The sequence below is a fragment of the Oryzias latipes genome, chromosome 8, assembly GCF_053564925.1.
Source record: "Oryzias latipes strain Hd-rR chromosome 8, Olatipes_Hd-rR_3.1".
NCBI classification, from domain to species: domain Eukaryota; kingdom Metazoa; phylum Chordata; class Actinopteri; order Beloniformes; family Adrianichthyidae; genus Oryzias; species Oryzias latipes.
In genome coordinates this window covers 2,274,160-2,291,110 of record NC_136244.1, presented here as the reverse complement: position 1 = coordinate 2,291,110, position 16,951 = coordinate 2,274,160, and the positions used below count along the sequence as shown (strand labels likewise).

Sequence of the window (16,951 nt, the reverse complement as noted above, 5' to 3'; positions counted from 1 at the left end):
AATTTTTTCCTCATTTCATGACCTGCCCCCCTCCCCCTCCTCTCCTCTCCTCCTGTTTTCTAACACTGGTGTATCCATCCCACCTTCAGGCTGTCCTCCTCAGTCCCTCCCCCTGCGTTGTGTTACTAAAGTCTGACGAGTATCAGGTATGTACAAAACCTGCTAAAAAGGCTGCACTCTGCCTCCTGCTTCTGCTTCCAAGAGATGAGATACAGTCAGAAGTGTTCAAGGCCGGAGAGTCTCCTGGGCTGCAGAGCTCCCTCCACGGCTGACAGAGAAACTGCAGAAACAGCTTCGGTTAGGAGCTGAGAGGCTTCAAAGTAACCTACATGCTAGCTTAGCGTCAGATCTGCTGAAGCTGAAGGGATCGGCATGCAGCAGTGCTCCTCTTCTGGCCCAGGCTGAACGCTACACCAGGCTAATGCATGAGAGACGCTTCATGTTGGAAATAATTGAAACTTCTCAGTGCCCAATTTTAACTGCACCCTTTAGTACACACACCCTTTTACCCCACAACAATGTACACGCATACACACAAATACACATGCAAGGAAGGTTGGACCACTGATCTTCTGTCCCCTACCGTGGGCTGCCTGGAGCGTGGGGCGGGTCCCACCACCACCCAGGAGTTCTGAGCATCCCCCCAACCCCAGGCACACTCCTGGGTGGTGATGGGCTGCTCGTCTGGAACTTGGGGTGCTCTCCCGGGGCAGGGCCTGGCATTGGGCCCTCCTGTGCCTCCCTGCTTACTGGCAACCAGCGCCCCGTGGCGGTCCTGCTGGCCCAGGCCTGGGTGGCAGATGTTCACTATCTGCTGCCGTGGGGGTGTTGGGGATTCCTGGCTGCCGCTGCTGAGGGGGTCTTGGTGTGGGGATGACTGGGTACTCTCCCTCTTTCTCTTTACATTCCATCATCCACCTCAGAAGAACCGAAACCCCAGCACAAGTGGTGTCTCACCTTTGTACAAATAGTTTGCGGGACTGAATGAAATGTTTAATTTATTCATTTCACCCACACACATTCACACCTAGAGACAATTTAGAGTCACCAATTAACCTATGAAGCATGTTTTTGGATGGTTGAAGGAAGCCGGAGTCCCCGGAGAAAACCCCCTGATATTCATCCTAGCACTAAAGAACCAAAATTAAAAAATCCCCTCATGAGGGGACCGGGCTGACTTAATTCATTTAGGCCAAACTAGAAATTCAGAAAGTCAAATTATGAGCAAAAAAGTGTCACGAAATATGTCTCCTTTCTATAACTCCAAACATGGAAAAAAAAACAACCTCAAATGTCAGATAACGACATCCAAACAATATATTTTTAATTACTAAAAATAAAAAAAATCATGTTGACATTCACTATATTAGCTGACAAATTCAAAACCCTAAAAAAAAACCTTCTAATTCCCCTCATCAAAGTACAAACCTTAGATGAAAGCAAACAAACATGATTTCATGGTTTCACGGGCACTTCAGGCTCTCCATACATGTCTGTTTTATTTCTGAGGCTACTGCTGGGCCCGTTAAGATGACAACAATCAACCAAGCTGTCTTCTCTTTGACATTTCCTGATAAAAATGTCTATTTCAGATCAAAAACCTGCTGAAAGCTCCACCGGTTCTGTCTTTTAATGCTCTAACTTCACCACTGATGCTCAGCGCTGCATCCACTTTGCCCGTTTGCTGTTCACTGAATCTATTCTGACACTTTTGTCTTTTTTTTCTAAATGGAGCTATAAATTTGCGGTGAAAACAGCAAATTAGGAGGAAAGTTTTAACCTAAAATAGTATTATACAAAACATCACATCACACCAAAGAAACTATCAAAAACATGTTTTGTTTTTTTCCTGATTTCTGTTTCCAGAAAAGTGTCAAAAATCTCACATTTTATATCAACATACAATCGTTGACAAAGCTAAGCTGGATCTTTTTACAATAATTATTTTTCAAAACTGATGGGGTCCACTTTTAGACAAGACAAAAATGCGTATTAAAAATAATACATAGAATTTACTAATTCAAATAACATTTAGGTAATGAAAATGGAATAATTTTTTAGACAGACATATTTTTTCTTACTTTTAGGAGAGACGGGGCAAAGCTTATTGTGCTATTTGCATTTTTGCAGGAATTTGGCATGTTTTTTCCTACTAGGCTGGTTTCAACTACAAATATCTTAACATGTTTACACAGAAAAAGAAATATATATATATATATATTTTAATCATATGTAGGACTTTAAAAAGATAAGAGGCCAGAGCTTTGTGAGATACAGAAGGTAGCAACAACTGGGGATTATTCTACCTTATATAGATCTATTTTCAAATATCTATTTCTATAGATATCAAAATAAATAGGTGTTTTGTGAGGTTCTATCTAGACTGTATCACTGAAATGATCGCAGAGTTTTAGTTCTGATAGAACTTCTTTATTTTTGGGCTGAATTCCTTTTGATAGAACCTTAAAAAACACTATTTCCGACAAAGGTCGACAGCATCACACACTAGAAGCACACGCCACTCCGACAAACCCGGAGCCTCCATCCGTCTGTTCGTTTGGACGGGGTAGTGTTTGACAGAAGCTGAGCTCACAGGTTCCTCCTCAACCTCAGTCGGTCTGTCTGCGTTCTCTTTGTTTGTGGGGGGGCCTCTGTTGGCTTCACGTCAGTAAGTTTTCAAACACGGACGCTGTCTGGGTGTCTGCTCCTGAGAGAGTGAGCAGCAGCCACGGTCGCCATGATGACGCCCGCTCTGACTCTAAGGATGAGGATGTACAGGAAAAAAAAAAGATGCTGCTGGACGTACTCAGATAAAAAAAAGACCCCTCCCTCGTCGTTCTCGGGGCTGCAGAGCTGCACCTCTGTGTCATTGAGGGATAAAATGATGACAAAGAGCTGATGAACATAACCCAGGTTCCTATTTTGTCCTGTCTTTGTCTTTTTTTTGTCTTCCATCTGTTTGTCCCTCCATTTGTCTGTCTGTTCCTCTTCTTCCTCCTTGATGTTTTACCTGGTTTTGGCTCTTTCTGTTGGGAAATGTGTTTTTTTTCTTTCTTTCTTTCTTTCTTTATAAATGCTTACAACTGCGGTTGATGTAATACATCTGCTGTGTCTGAAATGCTGTCATACCGACCGTGTCACGAAAAACACTCACGCCTGCTCTGAATGACTCACCCCAACCTCTCACCTGTGCATGCAGCTTCAGGTTATGAGAAGTCGCGCAGCTTGAATAACATCTCCGGGTTGACAGGGGGCCCACTGCGCCTCACCCCCATCACCAACTCCACCTTTGAGCCGCCTGCTCTCAGGCGATGCCACTCACCTATCCCCTCCATCTTGTAGGAAAACACACAGAAGAGCTGATAATATATGTATATATATATATATATAAAACACTAAACATGCAAGAAAACCTAGTGTAGGAATCGGAAAACATCCTCTCATTCTTCATGTCATTCTTCATGTTTTCACCTGGCAACAAAGAATCTGAGCACTTAGAGCCATCTCTGGAGATCCTAGCATTTCATTTCTGGAGACAAGCTTAGCTTAGCTTTACCTGTTTAGCTAGAAGAGTTGCCGTAGTGTTTGGAAACTTGCTCTGACACGCCCGCCTTACTAGCAGGGAGAGTATCTAGGTTAGTTAAGTAATAAGCTAGTTTCTTCACCGTGTCACTTCTCACCTGTACGAACTGCACCTCTGTGGGGAAACTATGACAGAGATCTTTCAGAAAATGAAGCCTCACAATGCATGACTATGTTCATGGACAACAGCGTGCGCCGCACCTACAAGAAGACTGAAAACAGCCTAAGCCCACAATCACCCAAACGGAGGCGCCCCCCATACCTTAAGAGGACCCTTGTAGTCTCAAACCCTGGAGCTCTTCGTGGGTTGGCTTCGTCGTCAGTGTTAATTTAAGTGCCGAGTTCTGAGCGAACTCAGATTGCCTCCATGACAAGTTGGATGGAGAATTTAGTTTTAGACCTGCCTCCTCTCCCAGCTGCTGATTGGCTTAAAGAAAAAGCAGAAGTCAGGCTATAGACGGTACAACAACAGACTCACAGAGAGCTGTACGACAAAGAAAAAGACTGTCAGAGTTCAATTATTCATCCTAAAATAGATTAAGACAGTTTGATAACTAGAATAATGTCAGTTTCCTTTGGCATAAGTTCAATAAAACCTCAACCCTCTGCTGCATAATGTATTCTAATCCTTTTTTATTCCAAATGTAGACTTTCTTCTGAGAGACTACACACTATTAGCTCAAGCTATGCAGATATATATCCACCTCAGTGTCGAAAAGCAAGTCAGGCTAGATGAGAGGAGAAATCACGAGCAAAGAGAAATGATTGGTTCAAACTGACCATGAATCCACTGTTTGGTTTGTTTTTCTTCCTCAGCCGCCTCCAGCTGTTTTCCAGGTCAGACCGTTTTTTTAGTCGCTAGCCTTCAGAAACAGGAGCTTCGTGTTTTCAGACAAATCTGAGTCCCAACTGTATGTTAGGACTTCAGGGCCAGAAATCTAATGGGAGGGGGCTGACTGACACTTGACTGACGGGCAACCGAAACCTGTTTGAACCCAAACCGGAAAACTGTCTAAAACCAGACCAAGAAACAGTGAAGGAAACTGAAAACTGGCTGAAATCCCAATTAAAACCGACTCAAGCAGACAAACGTGAAAGCTGTTTGAAACCTGAATGAAAACCGGCAAGTTCCAGAATAAAACGTACTAAACCGGGCTAAAGATTGGCTGAACTTAAACTATAAAAGTGACCTGAATTCAACCCAACCTGTTGGAAACCTGAGTGAAAGCCAGCTCAAACTTCACTAAAAATTCTCTACAGTGAGAATAAAACTCGTCTGAAATCTTAAACTTGACTGATAGTTTTTTGACACGTGTCTGAAAACGTCTGGGTGAAAACTGGCTGACTCACCCGTACCTGACTAAAGCTACGGTGGAAATTTGCTGGAAGAGGCTGAAAGCTAAGACCTTGGTTGAGACGTGGCTGATGGAGAAAATTGTAGCTGCTGTACCTGAAGTGAGATGTCCTCATGAGTTTTGCTTCCACTCTGCACACTTTAACATCCGTCCTAAAGTGTCCAAAACATGGAGTCTGGCCACAGCGCCGTTGCATCTAACAATCACACTTGTTAGCAAAAACACATGTTCTATATGAAGTCATGCACCAAGGACTTCCTTGTACGTTGTCATGAAAAGTGTTTGGACCTTTTCCTCACCTTTGTCCCTCGCCTGCTCTCTGCTCACCTGATCTCTCATCTGAAGGCCAAACACAGGTGTCGAGGAAAACCCTCCTTTCAAGAACTTTTAGCTTTTCAGTTTTACTGTTTAGCCTCTAAGGCTTCGATTCTGATGTTTGTCTTAAAGAGCGCCCACACTCAGGTTCCTGTAAAGTCTTAGACTGAGAAAAGGGTTAACTGTGATTACTAAAGTAAAAAAAGAAAGAAATGGAGCCGGATGTTTGGCCTCTCTTCTGTCTTTGCTGGTAACCTCGGCTGTGCTCTCACGGAGCTGCAGCTAACACATTTTCCAGAAGCTTTTCTTTTCATGTGGCAGAGACAAAAGTGTGTTACAGACACTGCAGCTCAGCATGACAGTGAGAAGCTGGGTTTCCTCAGGTCTGAGACCATCTCACCATGACCATCATCACCACTGCTTCCAACAGAGTTACTGCTGTCTCACCCCAGCAGCCAGTGGCAATATTTTTAGTTTTCTCCCTGTTTGGCCTCTCTTTCTTTCCCTGTTTTGCCCCATCTCAAACCCCCACCCTGCCCTCCTCCTTCTTCTGTCCGTCCATCCTCTCTTTGTTTTTTTCGGCGGCGGACACTCAGTGGGAGGCGCCATGAATGGCTACTGGAGTGACAGCCCGTGGTAGAAGATCAGACGGCAGACGGGCAGCAGTGACAGAAAGGATGCAGAAAAGTGCTGTGAAACTGATGAGACTTGATCTGTGCTCAGACCTGAATCTACCTCTGCACTGAGAGGAACCACGTCACTCCAGAGGACACTTGGCTGTTTTTGTTTGCTGCTGACAGAGACACACTGAGAGAGGAGTGTTCCAAACGGATTTTTCTTTCTTTTTTTTGTCACATCTTTTCTTTTTCACTGGAGCATTGTGCCAAAATGTGTTTGATTTGATGTCCAACATGAGGATTGTTTGCTGTAATGGGACCTAACGAGTGTTGGTGGAACTGACAAGTCCTCCGGTCACGCTCTTACCTGTAGCTCTCCCAGCAGATTTACACTTCTTCTATAAAGCGCCAATTCAAAAACATCAAATGAAATGAACTGTAATCCAGCTCAACTGCACTTTAAGAATGGCCAAAAACTTTCTTTTAATTTATTTTTGGGTCAATTCTGTAAAATGTGTCATATTTCCAAACAGCTGGGAAAATCTTTGGGTAAGAGCTGCACTTTAGGGAATGATGGTTTATGTTGGCGATTAACCAGTTTCACCCACTCAGTTAGGTCAGTGCAATGGTAGAAAGACTGCAAACACTAGCTAGCACCTGATCATAACCCCCCAATCTTTTAATAAGAGTGACGGCAAACTTTCACGTCACAGTTTTCTGCTCATCCCTCACATCCAAAGGATGCTCAGCATCATTGGATTCCTGGAGATTATCTCCGAGCGATTTCGTTTCCTCAGATTTGTGATCCTAAATTTGAGATGGTCTCTCCAAAAACCACACATCCATGACTTCCTTCCTGAACCATCCACACATCCATTTCAGAAGTGGCTGCTTTTCTCATAACGATGTACATAGATGTAAAGTTTGCTTTGTACAAGAATCTGCATGGGTCTCCATTGCAAGCAATAATGATTCTCAAACGAATACTAATGCCAGGAGGTTTGTTATTTTCTTACTCTGTGTGGAGCCTAATGAATGTGTGTTCACATGCTGACATATGCACTTGCAAAAGCATGCAGGAGAAAAAAAAATCTTCATCTCTTTGAATGTAAGAAGAGGTGAGAGGGGCTGACATTATGCATGCCAAATGCTACCATGCTATTGGTCGAAACTGATCAAGTTAGGTACTGTACCAGGGATGGGTGGGGCGGGGAAAGTTTATTTTTCCAGGAGTGGGAGGGGCACTGTTTCTAATAGGTCTTCTATAGCTGCTTTCTTATAGATCTTCAGATGCAGACACGGTTGTAGCATTTTATGTTTCCTCTCTTGCTTTTGCTTCCGAACTGATCTGAAAGATCAGCATTTGTCAGAAATATGCAAACAGAAGCAGAAACTGTGAATTCATGTGCAGACATGGAGCGAGAACTCTTGTGCGGTTGTCTGGACTCCTCCTTGGCCATCCAGAGACTTCCTCCACCCGGATCCCTGTCCTCGGTTTCACGCGTCTCCTCCTGCGTCACCCGTCCATCTGTCCTGCTTTGTTTTGACTGAGAACAAATGAATAGTGAGTGCCTCAGCAGTGCAACAAGCAAATATTCAATGCAAGCTCCGGCAGTGGCGGCGTTTCTGCTCTACCCCGATGGTCGCATTGACAACCATTGTTGTCTCTCGGATCGGAGCGGCATCCTGCTGCTGTTGGTCCACATTTCCTACCAGTCTATTGTCTTCAAGAGCAAACGCAGAGTTTTTCTCGTCCAGGGCTCCAAAGAGCAGCTCTCCAGGGTTTACTTGACCTGAGTCAAGGTGTGGGCGGGGATGGGGTGGTGGTGGTGGTGGGGGGCCTTTGGATAAGAGTAATTTTCAATGAGCTGCATTGAACTTATTGCCGGATCTTGCACTGTTGAGGAATTATTTGAAGATTTTTGTTTTTGAAGCAAACTGTGGTTGATGTTCTTCAGCTTCTGGGCCATTCCTGCCGTTTTTCTGCTTCCCATCCACTCACGACTCAGGTACCTCTTCCTCAGTGTTTCCTGCTGACCCCCCCCCCCATGCTCCCCTGACTCATGCTTTCTCACGAGGTCTGGAAAACGGAGACCCACCGGGGGATGAAAAGCGGAGCCCTGAGCTTTTGTGGGTTCATGTGTTTCACCATCCTTCCAAAATGCTGTTTTGCTTCTCATGTTCAAATGTGCGTCCGTGTCTTTTCCCAACAATACTTCTACATTTTCTGTAAGACCCCCCCCCCACCCCTCCACCCCACCCCCACTTCTCCACCCAGAAGCCTTTCAAAAACCAAAAAGTTCAATTGGAGTACCTTTGCACGCAAGAGAAACTGGCCGAAGAGTGAACTTCCCCGAGGAGGAGGACAGGAGTAGACATGAGAGTGGATAAAGGAGGCTGGATGGGGAGTTGTAGGTGGGGAGGACGGATTAAAAAGCTGTGGTGGGAGAGGTCTGACGGCCGAGCTGCGTCAGAGGGAGGAGATGGAGGAGGAGAAAGACAAGTGTGGTGATGAGGAGGAGGAGGAGGAAAAGGAGGACAGAGAAAAAGAAAGAAGCAGAAATCGCTTCTTCATGTAAGAATGTGTACTTCACTGTCGTCTCGTGCGCTTTTGTGTTGTTCCCTCCACCTCGTGTGTGTGCTAACGCATCCGTGTGACATTTGATTTCACTTTGTGTTTGTTTTTGTGTGTCCGGGTCCTCCTGTGCAGCCTCAATTTGTGGGCCTTCACCAACACGACCTGCAGCTTGTTCTGGGTTGTCTCTAAACCACACGCCAATCAAACCAATCTGGAACCGACCCTGTCTGTTTGACAGAGGAGTACGATCAAACGGCAAGCTTCAGGTGGGGGGAGGGGGGGGGGGGTGACCTGCGGGTCCTCCGTGCTCGGTTGTGGGTCCCGGTCGGCTGCAGTCCTCTGCTGTGACCCTTCCGCACTGACTCCTCTGTGCTTTCACAGCCTTCCTTCTGAATTGGCGAGGAAACCTCAGAGCCTGAAGAGTCGCCCCGTTTCTCGGTGTGGGGGTCACAGATGGGGAGGGAAACTCCTGTGTTCTCAGTAGTCCTGCATGCTGGCTGCGCTTTTGCTGTTGTGTGTATTTTACTCTTTGGTTTCTGTGGTTTGTGCTGCAGCACGGTGTTGCAGCTTCCTTCCGTTACCGGTGCCTGTGTGGTCCCGAGCGCCACAGAGAGGCCAGACCAAGAGCCGCCACCGTTGTGTTCTTTTCTTTTGTTCGTGACTCAGACGCAGGCTTTGAAATCTGTCCAGCTGTGCAGGAAGACGGTTCCAGATATTCCAGATTTCCTAACGTGGCAGGAGCACTTTACCAGCAGCATTTGCTCGCAGTCACAAAACAAAAGCCGCCATCAGTGCTGCGTTTCCCCGATCCTGAACGTCTTTAAAGTCGGACATCTTCCCTGGTTTGCTCCCTAACTAAACCACGATGCTGGAAAAACAGCTTTTAAAAGAAAATAACACATCAATCCTTAAAAAAGAGTTTTAATGAAGTAACAGGGAAAAATACTTCTTATGGAATAAAAGCAGTTTTACTTTAAACTGCAGAAATATTTGAAAATCAGACAGAAGTCTCAAAATTCTGAGATTTTTTCACTTGCATGCTGAATGTCATCAGCTCTAGTGATAAGTGTTTGCTGGTAAATCTGCACAAACAAAACCTTTCTTATCAAGTGAAACATTTTCTGAAAAAAGTACTTTTTTCACAACAAATCTGATTGTTTTAATCTGGTTATTTTCCTTTAAATTTAGAAAAAAAATTATTTCGGAGAAGGAATTTTTTTTTTAATGTTCAGAATTATCTTGATTGATGGAGAAACTCTGAAAGAAACTGAATCGTCGCCCTTCCCATTTAACATGCTAGCACTGCTAACATCTCTCTGTCTATCATGGCCCGTGGAACGCAGCACTCTAAAAAAAAACCTTCAGTCTGGTTTTAAATGTTGAGGCACCATCAGAAGTCCATTTGTGGAGCTCTGCAGCAAACCTCTGGACCTCTTTGGTTTCAGAGGAGCCAGACTTTCCTCCCCTCTAAAGTGATCTTCAGATATTTCTCCAGGCCTTCCGAGAGGATTCTGCTGCGGAGCCGGACGGCTTCCTCTCATTTTCAGTCCCGCTCTTCCTGCGGCTCTCTGTTTTCAGAGGATTTGGAAACGAACCTTGTTCTGTTTGGACACCGAACATCCGGTGTTCACACAGACACAAGAAAAGCCAACGAAATCCCTGAGAAACAGCAGCGGACTGAAAATGCGGAAAGTCTTTGGGAAAGGCTGAAGACTTCTGAAAGATCTCCTGAAGCCTCAAAGGGAGATTCAGGAATTTCTAAAAGGGACTTTCAGGACCAAATCTGATTATAAATGCCAAAAATACATTCATTTTATTGTATTATCTGAAATCCAGTCTGACTATGCTCATTTTTACAAACTGACATTGTGCGGGGGGGGGGGGGGCTTCAGAGCTTAAAAGCTCCTGCAGAAAAACCACAGCTGATATAGAAATAAGCATTTATTTTATTTTAACCATCACTGTTTGGAGCTCCACAAAGACGACGTCTTTGGTGCCAAAAAGCAGGAAGGTTGTTGAGAGATTCCGACTTGCGATGCTCCTGGTAAAGTTCTGGCAGATCTGCTGACTCCGGACCTGCTGCTGTGACCCTCACTGACTTCTCCTCTCTGTTTCTCCAACAGTGCTGAGTTTCTAACTCCACTTTGACAATAAGAAGAGGGGGAGTGGAAAGTCACTGCCCCCCCCCACCCACCTTCAAGTTTTCAAAAAAGAGAGAGACATAAAGCAGGATGCGGTCTGATCTTCATCCATCTGAAGCATGTGGAGAATTGGTTCACCTTCATCACAGAAGAAGAGGGGCTTGAGGAAGCAGAGCCTCTGGGACATCGGCTCGTTTCCCGCCGAGCGTTTCATGGATCCGACGCTCGTGGCAGAGCGGGATCTGAACCGCAGCTCCTCCCACCCCAACACGTCAACCCAACACTCCAGCAGACTCCAAAGTTGCCTGATCCGGGCTGCTTGAACCCATCCATGGATGGAGCCAAACCAAAGACAGAAAAGTGGATGGGAGTTAAGCTCTGGTCCTCCTCCCCCAGATCCCCACGCCCCCTCCCTGTACATCACCACACTGGACCGTCTTTAGCCACTTTGCATGGCATGAACAACACCAATAAAACAAAAAAATGTAGAAAAAGCGGCGGATTCTCCTCACAGGAGCCAGAGGGTCGGACGAAGACCACAGTTTGTGTCCCCCCCCCCACATGCCATGAAACACGTGACAGAATCCCTGCTCTCTCTGAAGGCCTGAACAGAGGCGGGGGGCCTGTTTCTCCCAAAACGAGGGTTACCTCGGAGCATGTAGTGCTGTGGGAGGCGGGAGAGGCCCAAGACTTTTCCCAAGACACTCCAAAAAAATAACAACAACAACAAAAAATGAATAAAAATGAAGCAGGTGGTCGGGAAGGTGAGGAAGAAATCTCTGCATCGATATTTTAGGGACAAAATAGACTCATGGAGGTGTTGTTTACCAGCATGATTATACTGCATGACTTTTGCAAGCCACTCTGATCTCCCCATGAAAACAGGGCTACCAAGCGAATTCACCTTTAAAAAGATGCTGAGTGCAGCCGAGCAAAGTGTTGGTAAAAAAGGAAACCCCGTCAGTGTTGTGAGTTTTTAAGAGAACCCTCGTCACCACAGCAGAGGCAAAACGGTGGCTGCTTTGCTCCTGGCTGCTTCGTCTCCTCCTCCTCCTCCTCTTCTTCCTCGCAGACTTTTCCCGGAGCCCCTCCTGGACCTGCATGAACGGCAGCTGAGTGTGTTTGTGTGTGCAGCGCCACCATCTGGACCAGGCTTGCAGTGATCTTCTGTCCGTTCTCTCCTACATGGATCTTTGGACGTCGGGATGGAGGAGCATAACTTTTACAGAATCATCCTCACAATCATCACACAGTTTTACTTTCCTGGTCTTTCAGAGTTCTTAGTTTGGTTGGGGGGGGGACTCCATTAGACTTTGGATAGGTATTTCAAGCTTTTTAAAATAATTCTTTATGATTTTTTTAGTGTCCTGGATGATCAGATGTTGTGTCTGGAAGCACGCGTCATGCTCACTTTGCCAACCGTTCCTTCCATACCCCAAAATATCTTTAAGTGTATTTCTGTAGAAGGAGAAATGGTCATCTGAACAGGAGAGAAATGAAGGGTTTGGATGTGCCCTTTAATGCATCGCAGGAAAAACATGAGCAGCTCCTTGAAAAACAAGTCAATATTTAAATAAATATATATATATATATATATTTGAGCCAAAAATCTGCCAAATGAAAAAGAGAACATATCCTCAGTATATTTCATATTTCAAGAACATATTTGTGTCACTGCAGGAACTTTTTGGGGTCAAAAAAGTTCAGATGAAAATATTCAACTCTATCCCATTTTTAAGAGCCCCTTTATTTTTCTAAATGCTATTGTTAGGTATGAGCTTTGTAATGAGAATAATGTTTTCTTCCTTTAGTGGTTTACAAACTGAAACTTTGCTAAAAGCTTGTTAGCAGTTCTTACTCTGTATGAGCAAAAGAAATCTCTTCTATAACTAAGATTGTTCTGTTTTAGCGAATCTGTCTCGATGAGATAGTTGATGTTGAGAGACAGAAAATGGGATCTTCTCTGTTACTTTCTTAGGTTTCAGGTTTTCAGCATTCATGCATTGTCTACTGTCAGTCCTAAAGGGGTTTCTTCTCTCAGAAACGGTGACGTTTCATTTGGGACAAAGAAGTAGGAGACCCGAGATCAACTGATCTTTAAAACTCCAGCCTTCAGAGGTCTGTTTGGGTCACTTCAGAGGAGGGGCGGGGGGTTCCAGCCTGGTTGAACCGCTTAGTCAGAGTTGGGATGTGCGGCTGAACCGGACCTCCAGAATTCACCGCAGCTCCTCCGGTTTGGTCAGGGAATCTGTCTGGTAAGGGGGGGAGGGCAAATTTGGTTTGCACCCCTGAAGGTTTAGAACGTGTCAGACAAACTGAAGAGCAGCTGCAGTTGAGCTGCAGTACACTTCTCGGCCACAGGGGGGCAGGAGGTCTCCCAAGAGGTTATTTTAAACACAACCAAGCATCTCCTGATGTTCTGCTTCCTGGAATGACCTGCTAGATGAAAGTCACCGATAAATTGCATGTTTTGACAAATCAGGACATTTCAGATTTATTGATCAGCCGCCAGAATGTCTGCTAACACTACAAAAATATGCAGAACGATTTGAGTTTTAGGAGAACACTGAGCCCCCAGCACCCCACCTTACAGCTGTGTTTTGATTTGTTGGCCGATTTCTGCTGCACTTTAGGATTAACAAAAGGGTCGTGGCTTTGCATGCTATGGAGGTTTCTGAGGGGCGACTTTGTAAACGTACGCAGTAGCATTTCCCCCACACGTCGCTGCGTTTGCAGGTCAAAGCTGTGTTGTTTTACCCTGAGCTCATCAGTTCAGGTGGAGCGTAGAGGCAGAACAGCAGATCGATCTCAGGAAAACTCTGTGTGGACCGGCGGAGGCGGAACACAGAGAAGTTAGGATGCTGCTGCTAAAACCTTCAGGACATGCAGCTCCAAATCTGCCCCACCTTACTTGAAACCTGCAGGTAGAATATCAGTGGAAACCACCGTCCACCCCCCCCAACAATCTGTTTAGTGTTGAAATGGTTCTGCACGCCACGAACTGGAGCGGTTCTCAACCATGTCTTCCTTCTGCGGGAGCAGCAGCGCTTTCATCAGCCTCTCAAAGACCTTTGTGTTGTTTCTGCGCCTCGTCGTCTTCCTTTCAGAACGGTCCTGTTGCTGAGCATTCTGGGAGGAGTTTCTATTTTAACACATGCAATTACAATCACTCTGACCATGATAACGATGCACTTAAAACCCTTTTGTATACAAGCATGCAGTCAACATAAGAGAGCCTATGCAAGCTGTGAAAATTCATGGTCTGCTGGAAGCAGCCGTCCTTAGCAGGGCTGGAGGGGTTCCCATCCATCCATCCATCCGTCCATCCATCAATCTATCCATCCATCCATCCATCTGTCCATCCATCCGTCTGTCTACTTCTTCACCAACCTCAGGACCAGCAGGTAAATGGTCAAAGCGGTTAGGTGGTTGGTCAGTGAAATTGAAGCGGTTGAATAACAACCCAGAATGCCTCACTCTCCCTGCACTCCATCCTCTCCTCCTCCATTCTCTCCATCAGGGATTTAAGAAGAAAGCCTTTCTTTTATTTATTTAATAAATGTTTGTTTTCTTCTTTATTGCATGTTTTGGACACTTTTTTGTCACCGTCTCATCTGAGGTCTTCCTCTGTTGGTGAGGAATGCTCTTCATCACCAATGGGTCCATTTTTATTTTTTTTTTCCAAATGTCTGAGTCCTCAGGGGTCACTTGTGGATATTTTAGATTGGAAAATACTCTCAGCCCCATTTCACCTCACATTTTCACTCATAAGGTTTGCTTGTTTTCATTATGGCACGCCTTCCCTTCTCATGTTGGGGTCCAAGTGGGTGGGTGGTGAGCATAAGCAGGTCGGTGTTCACCATGAAGAAGAAGAAGATGAAGAAAAAAAAAAGAGACCATGCTGAGAGGCCTCCTGCCATGAATGAATGTGGCTTATGCTAAACGATGCTGGAATTGAATAAAATGTCACAACTTCAGTGAGAAAACAAAAGATAAACATAAAAACATGTAAAATGTACTTTATGGAATGTCTAGCCTCTTATTTACCTTTTTCTATTTTTGAAACTTGGAAAAAAAAGGTGAAACAAATAAATTCTGCAGCTTTTGTGAAAAGAAAAAAATGGGGGGAAAAAAGTTCTGCTGTAAGACCATATGAAAGTTTGACTGTGAATGCTGATTTACCCCCACCAACTACCCTTTCAACGATAAGATCATAAAGAGATGAATATCTTTAAAAAAAATAGAACACTGAAGGAAAAAAACGAACTCAGTTTAATGAGAAAATTCTGAATCTTAATAAAAATATTTAAAGTATAAAAAGGAGTGCGTTTTTTTTCTTGTTCTGTCTTCTCTTTATAAAAACCGATGTACACAGCGCCCTCTAGTGGAGACAAATGTAGCAGCACTAAAGTGTCAGAAGCGGCTGCTTTGACCAACAACAGTTGATTTCACCGTAAAGGGTTTGTGACCTAATCACAAACAGTAGCATGAATGCTAATTTAAACAAAAAGTGCACATGTTTTTGTTGTCTACAATCAGAAGTTTGGAAAAGATGTAACAGACGGCATGAACAAAAGCTAGAGGCTGAGCGCTGGAAGCATCCTTGTAAGGAAACCCCGAGAAAAACTCATTGTTGGGCCTTTATATTCGCACCGGCGTTCCTGTAACGCAGTTTCAACTTTCTAGACTGGATTTCATTTACGGACATATGGTGAGAGATGGGCTGCATGGTGGTGAAGTGGCTAGCACAGTGAGAAGGCGCTGGTTCGAATCCCTGCTGGGTTGGAGTTAGCATGTTCCTCTTGTACATGCCTTCCAGCCACCGTCTCTACCTCTAGTCTCAAAGAAGAGCGAAGCAGCAGAACAATTATCAGGAAAAACCTTCATCTGGGGTCTATTTTAATTGGGATTCCCCACAAAAACCTGTTCATCTCGGATCAGTTTGCCGTGACTTCAGCAGACTGCATGTCTGTTATGATGCTGTTGGAATTCTTCGGTATTTGGAGACCATTAATGGCAGATAAAGCATTTACACACCTGTGAAGAAACTGGATTTTCTAGAAAGGACTGTATTTGTGTTAGTTCGTAACCCCGTCAGTTTCTTACACACAGAAATAATGAATAACGACTCAGAGACAGTAACTTATCTTTTGTAGATTTACTCCGCACAAAGACCACAGATTTGTACGCAGGGGTACAGACAGATGAACAAGATGGATTCAAAGTCTGAACAAAGGGGTTCAGCAAAAGGCCTGGCATATATACCTTGCATTTGCATATTCAGAACCTCATTCGATGGATCATGGTGTGAAAAACACACCCACAGACTGTTGCAGGCTAGATGCTCGAAGGTCAGAGCACCTAAAGTGTCAGATCTCTTGCAGACATTTACCAGAACGCATACACCAGAACACACAAAGATGAAAAAGGGAGGATGTTAAAGGAATGTTGCGAGACAGTAGTCTTGGTTGTGCTCTGTCTGGAGTGTAATATAATTTTGAGATGATAATACATAGCAAATCGAGGTTAAGCCATTAATGTAATAAAAGGTAAAAGTTAGTTTAATAAAATGCAAAAGGGAGTGTCTAACTATTCTGTTTCTAATCATTCCTAACAACACCCATGAAGGGTCAGCTTGTTTTCACCGACAGAAGCTTCAGGGTTGTTGCAAACATGTCCCATGGGCGACCACAGGGCTGTTGGGCCCATCCTGTTTTTATCTATTGGGACAGTATAAGATATTTCTTATAACTTTATGCAGATGATACTGTTCTGCTCATCTTAACAGTGGCTAAAAGCTCAGTAGACCTCAGACAGAAACACCTATTACAGACAGTTCTGTCAATAAAACATTATCTTGTGATCTTAATGGTTTCTTGGACTCGGAATTGTTTCTAGAACAGCCCATAATACTCTTGACAAAATCTAGCTGAGATGTCTCCAAACTCAGGTGTCAAATACTGACCATAAACTCCCATCATGCTATATTTTTCTTCGGGTTTAGGTCTCTTTGCCACATCAGTCAAAAGCTCTCCAACCTTTGGTCTGTTCGGCGTCGCTGCAGACTCTGACCTCTCACCAGGAAAGCACCAAGTTTTCTGCTTATCAATCCTGATGTGGACAAACTTTTTATTTTATTTAGCTTTTTGACTTTTAGAAACGGCCACACCTTTCTTCAGATTCATGTTCGAACCTGTTTTCAAACTTGAGGAAATTCAAGAGACAGCCCGTATTTAGCCGCTGACCCGAGCCCACGCTGAGCTCTGTGGCTCTGCTGGTTTCCGCTCCGGCCCCGCGCCCACCGGAGGAGAACATGTTCCGCTGTTCAATCAGAACCTGGACGTCTTGAAGCTTTTGATGTAA

At 44.6% G+C, this 16,951-nt stretch overlaps 1 protein-coding gene and 1 long non-coding RNA gene across 4 annotated transcripts in view; both read left to right on the top strand.

Moving 5' to 3' along the window:
* The window catches only part of LOC101168545 (voltage-gated potassium channel KCNC1), a 61,006-nt gene extending 46,098 nt beyond the window's left edge, over positions 1 to 14,908 (top strand). Inside the window, exons 5-6 of one of the 3 annotated variants that reach the window (XR_013657630.1) lie at positions 5,849 to 8,444; positions 10,571 to 11,332. Coding sequence is in view for 2 of the 3 variants with exons in the window: in XM_078951098.1 (XP_078807224.1) it covers positions 3,200 to 3,342 (143 nt within the window). In the remaining variant the exon portion in view is untranslated. Of the gene's footprint in view, positions 1 to 3,199; positions 3,517 to 5,848; positions 8,445 to 10,570 lie in introns of those variants that run through there. The other 2 variants (XM_023957820.2, XM_078951098.1) reach the window with 2 other exon arrangements.
* LOC105354654 (uncharacterized) overlaps positions 1 to 16,951 on the top strand; it is a 135,877-nt gene that overhangs the window by 73,032 nt on the left and 45,894 nt on the right. The gene's annotated exons all lie outside the window — the stretch shown is intronic.